The following is an 11,923-nucleotide window of genomic DNA, read 5'->3' as shown; positions in this document are numbered from 1 at the left end:
ATTGCTATCTCATCTGAACGTAGTACAATGATCTTTCTATGTCGCACGTGTGGCGAATCTTTCTGACCTATCGAGTGTTATATGTACGGAGCATGCACGGAGTACATATATGTAGGCATTCTGGTGCATATTGTTGAGAATGGAAAATAATATCTCTTAGAAGTTGATATAATTTAAGAATTTAAAGATCTAAAGGTCTATAAATATCAAGAATAGCATATAGCATAGTTAATATATGTTGTACCTAGTAATATAGGTAGTAAATAAATAACCTTATGTAACCAGGGCCAGGGGGTAGCCCTGTAGGTAGGTACAATGACGTGGGGGTTTCGGAAGCTTAAGAATTTCCCCCAACGTATGAGAGCTCTTTGGATTAAATTAATCGCGCTTGGACTTTTTGAAATCTTGAACTTCTTCTTTTACTTGCTCTTTTCTACACTGCTCTTGTGCTCTCTTCCCTCTTTTGATTTTCTCGCGTTCGCGTTTTAAATTCCGCAATGCTCTAACCTCCTACCTCCCAACAACCCTCGGTGATGCCGAATTAGATTCCAAACTTTTCTCGCCATGTTCGCCTCGCTGCTTCGTCCAAAACTTCAGCGCGGGCAGACCGAGCAGTCCCCATTCTCGACCCCCTCCCCGTGGTTTCGCGCGCACAACCCGCGACGCGTCTCCCGAGCCGATGAAAGCAGTGATGCCTCAGAGCTTCAAGAAATCGATGAAGAAGATATGAATCAGGACTGGGAGGAAGAAGAAGAGGATGGACCACTGGAATCTACGCCTCTACTGCCCATATTCTCTGCGTCGCATTTGGGTACGAAGAGATCTCTAGGGGATGTATACGGTGGACAATTGACCAACGGTGATTAGATGCACTGCCTGTTTACAACATAACCCACGCCATCCGTCCCTTGATCGCCTCCCGCTGCGAAACCACCCTCACATGGGACCAATTACGCTCGCCGCAGGTCTCCCAGTTCCTGATCAAGCCGATCCTGCAGAAGATCATGTCGGCCCACTTTTCCCGCGCGACCCTCTATGCATTGATGGCCAATTGTCTGCAATTTGAGAGGGAAATACACCTGAGTCCCGGAAACAGCGGGGCAAATCACACACGGGCAATGGTCAGTGAACTGTTGGCGATAAAATTATTGCGGGAATACTCGACCCGAGAATTGATCGATGCACTGTCCTACGAGTTCTATCCACTCCAGGGCCAGGATCAATCCACAATACTAGTCACAGGCCCCCAGCGGAAACGGGTGGTTGCTGCCCGTGTTTCATGCTTGGAGGTCGCTATTCGCTCGCAGGCCAAACGGTTCTTGGCCCATCCGGTCGTGGTGCAACAATTGGAGGCTATCTGGGCGGGGACGGTTGTCTTCCACTCTGCCGCCGACAATCTCCATCGTCCTGTGAATATGACTCAAGGTAGAAACCTGGACTACGGGGCGGCAGTGGATCCCAATGGGAACATTGCGACAGACTCGAGCAACAAGACACCTCGGCGATCAGTGACAATCTACAACCCCCGGGACGCATCTCTGTTCAAATTATCGCGGCTGAGGGTGCCGCGCTATCGACAGTTTCTTTCCACTCTATCATTTGCAGTACTCTTGGGACTGTTCCTAGCTGTTCTGGAACAACGCAGCCGCAGGATCACATCCCTTGAGATTGTATTCTGGTTTTGGAGTGCCGGATTCATGCTTGATGAAGTTGTTGGGTTCAATGAGCAAGGCTTCAGTCTTTATCTGATGAGCTTTTGGAATCTGTTCGATGTCGGGATTCTGCTATTGCTTTTCGCATACTATTGCTTGAGGATATACGGCACATTCCTGACCTACCCTAGAAGTCAATTCATCGCCGATCAAGCAGTAAGTTTCGCTATCTTTACGAATGTGCTTTTATCTGCGGTATATCCTAATAAATTTCAGTTTGATGTTCTCACCGCCACAGCACCTTTGCTATTTCCTAGGTTGTTTTCCATATTGGATCATTATCGCTACTTCTCTCAACTACTCATTGCGTTCCGGATAATGGCATCAGATCTGATCGCCGTCTTCGTACTCATCGTCATTTCTTGCTCTGGCTTTTTTGTCGCTTTCTTGAATTTTGGAGACAACAAATCCCCCAAAGTGGTGGCTTATGGTTTGTTCCAGATGCTGATGGGATTTACGCCAACAGCATGGGCAATGTGGGATGAATACAATTTCTTAGGAAAAACGATATTGACGGTCTTCCTATTCATCTGTCATTTTGTTGTCGTCACTATCTTGATCACTGTTCTGACCAATTCCTTTATGAGAATTGTCCAGAACGCAAATCAAGAACATCAATTCTTGTTCGCTGTCAATACCATCTCGATGGTCAAGTCTGATGCCTTATTCTCCTATGTGGCACCGACAAACGTCATTGCTTGGCTAGTGACACCATTCCGATACCTGATGCCGTTCCGTGAATACATTCGGCTCAACCGGACCATTATAAAGATAACCCACTTACCCATACTGTTCACAATTTGCCTCTATGAGAAGACAATCCTTAGTTCTCGAGTCGTTCAGCCGATGGATCTAATTGAACCTACCTCGCCGAATGACATCCCAGCTCAGCCCAGTCGATTCCGTGGTTTCAGCACCAGGGCATCGGTTTTTAGGCGAGAGCCCTCTGTGGCAACATACCAGAAGGATCGAGCGTTGGAGGAAGTGTTTCGACGCCCATACCGTGATAACCGAATCCGAGGGCCACCGAGCACTGTGCATGAACGCCAGACCAATAACGTCATCAAAGACTGGATGCAGGAGATTGGCTCTGGACCAGCCAATGGACCCGATGATGGGGATTCGCTAGTTGTGGACCAACATGAGATGCGCTCGAAACGAGCCAAGTTTCCATTCCGGGCTAGATTGGCCAACCAACCTCGAAATTTCACGGAAACGACCCGATCAGTTGCTTCGAATCCCGAGGACCGAACAAGCTGCGTTGCAAGCCCAGTCATTCGGCCTCGGCGCACAAGGCCCTCTGTCTCGCCCGCTCAGAAACGACAACTCTCCCATCATACAGACATGGAGGGCGATGATGAACTTACCAGCAACGATGGTGACCGTGACTCAAATGATGACAAACGCTTGGCCCAGGGGTCCACGGGCAAGACATCATCTAATTCGGTTGGAGGCGCAGAGAAGCTCTCGCCCAAGTTTTACAGCTCTCGCCCATCTACGGCGAGAATTATCTCGCGTCGCAACAGCCCTACACGTCGTGTCAGACATACGCGGAATGCTTCCGGGGTCACCATGCTGTACAATCCCGTTGGATCTCCGAATGAAGAGACGGAAGGCCGGGACACACCTCCACGACCAGAAGCCGATTCTTCCGATGGAGAACCACACCCTGCCATCTCTACCTCAGTAGACCAGGGTACCATGAAGCGTCACATTCTACATGCACCTCGTCCTCGGAATCCTCCGATTGGACTAAATCACATGTCCGTTCCTGAGATGGACAGTATCTACCTATCTGATCGGCCTCCGGGGACACAGCCTCGATCCACCCTTCTCTTCGATCTGGGATCTGATCTAGGCGATAACAGAGCCGTGGCGGGCGGCTTCACCGGTGCCCTTCCGTCTAGTTTCCACACCCAACTAGGGTTTGCCCCACCCGTCCTTCGTCGCGAAGCCCCAACCCAAACCCAAGACATGCTCAGCAAATTGGTTCTAGCTCGCATGAATAACATCGAAGAAGGATTCCGTGAGGTGATCAAAGAAGTCAAAGATCTCCGCCGCAGCGAGTCTAGTCGCAGTCCAAGTCGACCCGATGAGTCCCGGGGGACTACACGTGAGAAAAAGAAGCGTGACAAGAAAGACTCGAAGAAGAAAAGTACCAATTCACCCGGAAGCCGGGCTGGCAGTGGAAGCCCATCCAAAGCAGATGGACCTGGTGGTGATACCCTGTCCTCTACCTAACTGTTCATTGCATCTTCATTTTGGTGATGACACCATGTAACAAAAAACCCTGTAAATTGATTGGGTGGTTCTTTTGCTTTTTAGATATCTACTTTTGATCTGGCGTTGGCTTTTTGTTTTGCGGATACCAGATACCATCTCATTCGGGGTACATAACGGCTTCAAGGTTCAATGTTCATTAGTCCACACATGAGTACATGACATGTTCGTATTCCAAGCTTTCTATTCAATGCATTGACTAGAAGCAGCTCAATGCTATATACTGCCGATCATTTGTTCGGGTCTTCGCCATTCTAGGGGAACCATAGTTATAAGAATAGGTTTTTGGTGCCCATATACTCTTTTATTGAATGATAGAAGATATAAAACAGAACCTGAAAAAAAGAGACGCAGAGAACGCGCCACAGATGATACCAAGCGAGTAATAATTGTTCAACATGATTCCACTATTATGTTTCTTGATATCGCTCATGCTCCCAGACAGCATTTCCCCTTAGATGCTTCCTCCTCTGGGTACTTGAGATCCCTTTCGGGGCGCCCGAGCAGTGTGTCCATATGTCTCGCCTTGATCTGTTTGATCAGAGTCGCCACCCCGATACGCCGCTACCTCTTCCTTGGTGATGATTTTGCCTCCCTGGGGAGTTAGAAAGCGAAACATCAGCATTGTACCACCGATGACCCCAAAGACACTTAGTAGGGCGATGGTGCGAGATCTTGGATTTTCGTGTCAATATAGACCGACAGCTACTCAGGGGACAAATACTGACTTCATCGGTTTCCGACTTTGGTGAACGGCTTCTGCCATGGTAGCCATGATGGGGTTTGTAGATGGAGTTATTTGTGGGGCAAGTTGCTTCAATTCAGTTGCTCAGAAGTAAAATAGAAGTTCTGTACTGGATATCTATATAAAAAAGAAAGAATGACATTGATATGAGCACATGGTGAGGTATCCGCCACTTCTGGATCCCGAGGTATTGGATAGCTCTCTTATGGTTTGGATATTTTCTTTACTACCCTCTACCTTGTACTAGAAATGATATGGATGGCTGAGGCTCTATAGACTATCTATATTCTATATATATTCTAGACTATAGAGGATGATAAATAGACTATAGCAGCTGAAAACGGGGTTCCCTATTGGACAAGTAAACCGAAGCTTGGGAAGTGTGATTCCTATCAAATAAAAGAAAAAATTTGCTATTCCTTTCTAATCTCGTACTTTTGAATCAAATGACGCATGGCAGAAACTTATGGAGCACCTATGGAGCACCTATGGAGCTATTGTGGTTCGTCGATATGCTTGGCCCCCAAATAGGCGACACAGCCTCGGAATATCTTTATATAAAATGGACAATTCCATCTTTACTCCGTACTCCGTACATCATTTCAATATAATGGAAAAGAAAATGACAGGTCTCACGACCTTCCCACCGGCTAATGCGCCCGCCGACCAAGTCCGCACCTACATCACCCAACTCCTCGTCAACAAATATGACGTCCCCGTCGATGTCGCTGAGAAACATGCCAGTAAATGGGAAATTGGCCGGTTCTCACAACTGACACCAGCCTCTCGAGAGACCCTACAGCGTATCTTCGGGGACAATGTCGGTCTGTGTATTTTCAGTACGCTCCAGGAGGATCTAACCGAGGTCATGAATAAAAGACCATCGGCAATTCTCAGCAGTTGTATGTTTCTATTCTTTTCTTTTTTCTAAATAGTTTGAGCTGATGATTTGCAGATGTGGCCACTGCCTCTTCCTTAGCTCTAGCGTCCGTCCTATTACTGTTTTTCTTACCGGAATTAGGATTGCAGGCTATGCAAGGTAACTTTCGGATTCTCTTTTGATGTGAAGTGAACTAATTTCTTTTCTAGATCGGATCACGTGGGCTGCTTCCCCAGTCTGGTGGTTCTTGTTTGCTGTTTCTTGTGGGGTTTATGCCACTAAACACCCATTTAATGAGGTTACGATTGTATTGTCTTTCGTTGGAGGATTGGCGGCGATCACAGTGGGAATTTCACTTTTACTTGCAAAGAGATATCAAATCTAGATGGAAATCCTTGCCAATATACCTACATAATATGCGAAACCTCGGGCACAAATACTCCCCAAGGTATCAAGGCATCAAGGCATACTTACTGCCTCAGGCCCCCAAATCATGACCAATTTGGACCAACAGTGCCCTGATCCCCTTTAAGAAGGTCTAGAGTAACACTCTTTTATACCTATATTCTCATATTCTATATTTGGGAGCATATCTAGATATATTATATCTAAAAATGTCCAAAATAGACAGGTTATATAAGCAACTATTCTTCAATGTTGTTTACACAGGTTAGGTACCTATGTACATGTACCTGGTAGGCAGCAGAGCCTCATTCCCCATTTCCCCCACAGTCAGATATTCCTTCTTCTCTGTGATACTCTTCCCTCTTGAATTAAATATTACTCTTTCTAGTTAACATCATTGTATCTTCTCTTACCCTATACTCTCTGTATTGACTTGAATCTTACTCTTCACACAGCTACATCCTCATCTCACCTTCTCTTCATGGTCACATCTTCATGTCTGCCCAAAATGGAGTCATCTCACTCTTCAGGTTGCACACCTCAGAAAGAAATCAAAAATCTTGTACTATTACAGCGAAATCAGCAACAGGAACCGAATGGTGACACTGCGAGCGTACCTGACATCCCACACCCTGGACACACCCCCGATACCCCCGCAGTGCTCCCAGCAAGGCCCCCGGATTCTCAATCACTTTTCAGCCTTATACCTATGCCACTTCTACTTCTTCTCCATGGTGCAGATACGCTGGTGTTCATTGACCCTTCTCCGGAGACAATCCGATCTAGGGTGCCGATTGCCGCACAGACAATTCCCCATCGCATCCACAGTGAGAAACTATTGGCCACAGGCTCGGCCTACTTCAAACGTCTTTTCAATCCGCAAACGCAGATCCGGGTCCAAAAGCGACGCGGCTTGACTGGCAAGCTTCCAGATGGAATTCGATACGTCTTGGACCTTACACCCCCAACCATGGACGAAGATGCGGTCATCTTCTTGACCGAGCTTTCATGCCCTATTAGTATCAGAACGTGGGCCTCGAAACGGAATATATGGAGTCTGCCATGGCAGTGCGTTGGGGGACAAGATGAATTGGAACCCCTCGAGCCGCTTGCAAAATCCCCTACATCACCTGAGCCCCCAGTCGATACCGATATCGAGCATGTTAAAGCCTCATCTGAACTACAGGACCAATCTCCAGTATCGCAGCCTGAAACAGTGGAGCAGAAGCGCTTGCCGGTGGAATACTCTGCCTCACGTCATCGTGAAGGCATTGAGCACATTCTCCACGTTCTGGAAGGACTTAACCCTAAAATAGACACCCCTTGCAAGCTGTGGACTTTCTTTGCGCTCGCCAAAATATTCGACGTGGCTACAGTGCCGGCCATCTGCGACCACATCATCTCGTGGTTCTACCAACTCAACAACATTCGGTTCATTGAACTTCATCCTGAGATAGCATATCGAGTGGCATGTGGTATCAAATCTCCCAGCCTCTGCCGAGATGCTTTTGTTGAAATGGTTGGGGATGAAGCCCTGCTGTACCTGATTCGGGCCACACGTTTCAAACCAATCGGATCCATGGAAAGCTTGGTGCGGAGCCGGATTTCTGATGCTCTAGAGGACGCAGAGGTGCAGCGTATTGAATACGCTAGCAAGAGTTTCGGTGACTACGTTGTTCGATGTTTCTTACACTTGACCGGGAGTGAAATGCCCTGGTTGGCACACATCGCTGAGTTCCAGAAGCTTACCCGCCATCTTCAACTCTATCCCGCAGATCAAGAAGCTGTACATCAACTAGTCATGACGCTGAAGGAACTCATCCGTGAACGTCTTTACGGGGTTTTGGTCAAGACAAAAGACACAAATCGCTCATTCCATGTGGCTCCAAATTTGGCAAGATCCGAAAACCCATATCACCGATGGGGCATAGACAAAGGATTTATCCTTCAGCGATTGATTGGGAAAAAATTCTGGGATGCGCTGGTGTGGCTGGATCTCAGTCAAGATGAAGCACTTCGTAAGGAGTCTCATTCTTCAATAGCAGAGATTGGCAATGGCTCGCTGGCCTTTGGTGGTGAAACAGCAGCAAGGATTCGCGATGTGTCGCGTAGGGAAGTCCGCCAGATGACCCATGCGTTCAACCAAGCGGTTAGAACCAGATCTCAGGCTCGTCAGGAGGAAGAGACTCTGGCTGCGCAACATGCGGGAGGGCGCGTTGTGATGGAGATGACCATTAACGTCCGGCAGTCACAATCTGGCAGCAATGTTGACAGCATCTCCAATAACGGCTCTTTTCTCAATCCCATTCCTGCTCCCACCCCTAGCCCATGTCTTCCGCCTGTATCTCCACTGCAACCAACGACGGACATCTCAGCAGAAATATTCCAAGAAAAAACATTCAAGAATGAGGTTGAATCTTTCCTGAGGCGATACGCACTAGAGATGTTGCAACAACCTGGCCCAGCCACCATGCGACACGAACTCACAGATATCCTAACCTGTCTCAAATACAATGAATTCCAATACCTACCTCTATGGGCGGGGGGTAATGACGATGAAACGGGCGGTGTTTTCACCGACTTGATCATTCCCGCCACGGACGTCGGTGGATTCTCAGGTCCCGGGCCCGCCGTGCACACTGGCAGTGTCGCCTCGAGCAGTGATTTTCTCTGCGAGATCAAGTCTAATGACGCCCGGAGCACCATTTATGGTGCATCCCACAATGCAACTAACAGTCACGCTTCGGATATCATGTCCGTGGACTCTACCGATTATGCCCAGTTTGGGCTCAAACATGAGAATAATGAGAGCCATGATGACGCGCAGTGGGACACTTATATGGAGGTAATTGAGCATGATGATGAGACATCGTCGCTTGGGTTTGACCCGACTACCGACGAGGAATACGAAACACAGAGCGACGGCACCATTACCATGGATATGGGATCCCCTGAGCCTTCCTTTGCTGGTAGCTTCGAGAATGTTGACATGGAAAAGGTGAACGAAGGTAATGATGCTGAGTTCGAATTAGTTGATGTCCCCAAGTATCTTTGAAATACCCCGTTAGTCTTCCTTTTTTTTACTTTTGTTTTCTTTTTTTCTTTTCGACTGGAATTACATAGGCAAAATGTTTTCACAAGAAAGGCATCGCTCAAAATGGAACCTCAGTTACTTCTCTTGCATCTGCACGAATTGTCTAGGTGCAAAGGTGCTATGTTGCAGGCACCCCCAAAGTAAATCTTTCTACAGAGCGTTCCTATCCTTCCATCACCTTCATGCTTTCAATCCTCAATTGGTTCTCTGATGAGTTGGCTATATATGACATTTCCCTCAAATCCCCCAGCGCTGCAACGGTTTCAGGATAATCCTTCTCAAAAATCCTTTCTCGGCGGGTGTACACCGTCTCTGCAAATCTTTCGCAGCATCCAACTTGTTCTGTGATTTACATATGATGCTGAGATTGGCCATGGCGTAGATGGTGTGTGGGTCGTCTTCGCCAAGGGTCTCTTCCATTAAGTGCAAAGCCCGGGATGTTAAAGCTTCAGCATCGGGCAGTAATTGTAGCATATGATATGTCACTGCGAGATCGGCCATAGGGACACCCATGTGACGGTCCAGACTAGCCTCCATCCTCCTTAGTGCGTTTTCTCCAAGATCCATAGCCTCTTCTAGATGGCCTTGATCTCTGATTATGGAGACAGGTTACTCATAAACATAAGGGTTTCCACATGTGTCTCGCCGTGTACGATCTCGCAAATTCTCACTGCCTCCTTTCCAAGATCCTCGGCATCTGACAATCGACCTTGATTTCGATATGTAGATGTAAGATTTTCCAGAGAGGTGAGCCTCACAGGGTGATTTGTACCAAGGGAAGCTTGACAAGTAGTGACGACCTCTAGTCCAAGTTGTTCGGCAGGCTCTAGCTTTCCTTGGTCTCGATACGTTGAAGTGAGTCTCATTTTCCAATGTAACAGCGAGTTATGCGTTGGCGGTAGCACTCTCAAAAACTTTAGATCAAGCTTCAGAGCCTCGACCCAGCTCCCCTGCCTCTTGTATGCTCACGCCATGTTGCTCATGTTTGTCCATGCATAGGGATGATTCTCGCCGAGCTTCGCATCTCTAACCAGAACTTGATCTAAAAGTTTACCGGCCTCCTGCAATTGGTTCCGGTGCCAATAAGTTGACACAAGTCTGTTCATGCTTTCCACCGTTGATGGGTGCTCTACCCCCATAGTCCTCTCATTGTTCTCCATTTCTTGGAGTTCCTTAGCCACCTGTTAAGTTGCTGGCCGATTCTGCGCCTCTGAAACTTCGAGCTCGTCATCTGATCTAGAGCCCTCACTCGAAGCTTGCCCTTCCTCTATCACTGAAGAGCTTTGATTTGCTGATATAGACGGCAATGATGTTCTCGCTTCATCATCAATAATCGCAACTTGATAAGACTCATTTGCTTCTGACTCGGGACGAGGTAGGACAAAAAGAGACAATTGCTGAAGATGTCGAGCTAGATGCTGCTGGAATCGGCTCGGATTTGAAATGGGAGGTTTTGTGCATAAGGGACATTGCTGCGGAGAAGATGCAGATCGTTCGGATAGTTTCACCATGACCTGCTGTTGGTATTCAACGATGTTGGATCCGACTCGGGACAAACAAAGTTCTCTGCAACGACCTCGACCACCGGTGACCAGACACATGTCTTGATGCCGCCGCCGCCGCCAGCAAATGTGGTGAATACAACCCAGAATCAACCATTTTTCTGCCCGTACTGTCGTCAGAGAATTCAGCTCGAGAATATGGGCGAAGCCTGAAAATACCATTTATACAGCGACTTGCAGCCCTATATCTGCACATTCGGAGACTGCGTCAAAGCCAACCAACTCTACGATAACTACACAGAATGGAGTGAGCATGTACGACAATTCCATCGGAGAGAGTGGAGTTGTAATTTATGCTCATGCACTTTCAAATCCGAAGCTTTCTTCTGGAATCATCTTGGGGATGTGCATGCTGGAGTACTTCCCATCCTGATGATAGACTGCTGAAACGGTGGTATCCTGTGTCCATTTCGTCGAGATGCTTCGGGTTCCTGTGTTCTGGTTGAATCCAGTGGAACCTCTACGACCTTTTGCATGGCTACATCAACATATCTGGAAATCTTTTCGGTGTGATCCTTGTGGTATGCAAGAAGTTGACGGCATTTTGTGTTTGCTTTTACGAGCCGTTGGGCAAGTATACTATCCCGTGGAATGTTGTACTTGTCCGACACATGTTGGATGTCGTCAAATTCGATATGCCCAAGTTCAATACGCGACGCTTGAGCTGTGCGATCCCGATGTGCTGCATACTACGGATTGGCTGACGGATTTCTGGAGCAAAGACGATATCTTGTTCCTGTATTCATTAGATGGCACGGTTGACTTTGACAGCCCGTTGATTCGACGCAGCCTTGAAACTCGGACTATGGACTTGGCTTCTATATCCCAAAGTCTTCCAAGACCCTGATTGAATGCATCGACTCCATACCTATTTTCACTGGGAATCGTCCTCTTGGAGCTTTGGTACCGGGAAGTGTTCGAGATCCTAAAACTTGAAGTGGAAAGAAAGATAGTATGTATCATCCACAGCCACTTCTCGGAGCTTATAGGTCTGACTTGACAATCTAGTCACCAGAGTTCTCCGACCCTTTGACAGCGCAACGATTGGCCAATGATGTGGACTCTGGTCCGAGCTATAAGAACAGTGCCTTATACACATCACTGAACAGAACAGAAGTTCCAAAATGAGGTGGAAGAGTTCTCTCTCCCTTGGAAGAGGGCTTGAAAATTTACTGTAATATAAGGTCAATAGAGGATTGTATACAACATAAACTGGTTATAACTAGCAGTTTCAAACTGCCAATA

General features: G+C 47.4%; 5 protein-coding genes across 5 annotated transcripts; 3 read left to right on the top strand and 2 right to left on the bottom strand.

Annotated features, from left to right (window-relative positions):
* Positions 1 to 564: 564 nt before the first annotated feature.
* On the top strand, positions 565 to 3,953 carry N7517_011659 (ion transporter; the record flags this gene model as incomplete). Its single annotated transcript, XM_056729382.1, has 3 exons — positions 565 to 811; positions 868 to 1,868; positions 1,929 to 3,953. 3 exons carry the CDS (start codon positions 565 to 567, stop codon positions 3,951 to 3,953), a joined length of 3,273 nt encoding a protein of 1,090 aa, XP_056575197.1.
* Positions 3,954 to 4,446: 493 nt separating this feature from the next.
* Positions 4,447 to 4,767, bottom strand: N7517_011658 (uncharacterized protein; the record flags this gene model as incomplete). Its single annotated transcript, XM_056729381.1, has 2 exons — positions 4,447 to 4,666; positions 4,721 to 4,767. The coding sequence occupies 2 exons, from the start codon at positions 4,765 to 4,767 to the stop codon at positions 4,447 to 4,449; spliced, it is 267 nt and encodes an 88-aa protein (XP_056575196.1).
* Positions 4,768 to 5,359: 592 nt separating this feature from the next.
* N7517_011657 (uncharacterized protein) lies at positions 5,360 to 6,625 on the top strand (the record flags this gene model as incomplete). The annotated part of the gene is made up of 2 exons (XM_056729380.1): positions 5,360 to 5,639; positions 6,597 to 6,625. 2 exons carry the CDS (start codon positions 5,360 to 5,362, stop codon positions 6,623 to 6,625), a joined length of 309 nt encoding a protein of 102 aa, XP_056575195.1.
* A 106-nt stretch (positions 6,626 to 6,731) lies between these two features.
* N7517_011656 (uncharacterized protein) lies at positions 6,732 to 9,077 on the top strand (the record flags this gene model as incomplete). Its single annotated transcript, XM_056729379.1, has 1 exon — positions 6,732 to 9,077. One exon carries the CDS (start codon positions 6,732 to 6,734, stop codon positions 9,075 to 9,077), a length of 2,346 nt encoding a protein of 781 aa, XP_056575194.1.
* Positions 9,078 to 9,353: 276 nt separating this feature from the next.
* On the bottom strand, positions 9,354 to 10,276 carry N7517_011655 (uncharacterized protein; the record flags this gene model as incomplete). Its single annotated transcript, XM_056729378.1, is given in 3 exon segments — positions 9,354 to 9,708; positions 9,738 to 10,070; positions 10,086 to 10,276. The coding sequence occupies 3 exon segments, from the start codon at positions 10,274 to 10,276 to the stop codon at positions 9,354 to 9,356; spliced, it is 879 nt and encodes a 292-aa protein (XP_056575193.1).
* Between the last annotated feature and the right edge of the window lie 1,647 nt (positions 10,277 to 11,923).

The sequence above is a fragment of the Penicillium concentricum genome, assembly GCF_028827145.1.
Source record: "Penicillium concentricum strain IBT 3081 chromosome Unknown utg000006l_segment0_segment0, whole genome shotgun sequence".
Taxonomy (NCBI): domain Eukaryota; kingdom Fungi; phylum Ascomycota; class Eurotiomycetes; order Eurotiales; family Aspergillaceae; genus Penicillium; species Penicillium concentricum.
The sequence above is the reverse complement of the archived record's forward strand: the minus strand, read 5'-3'. Positions and strand labels throughout refer to the sequence as shown.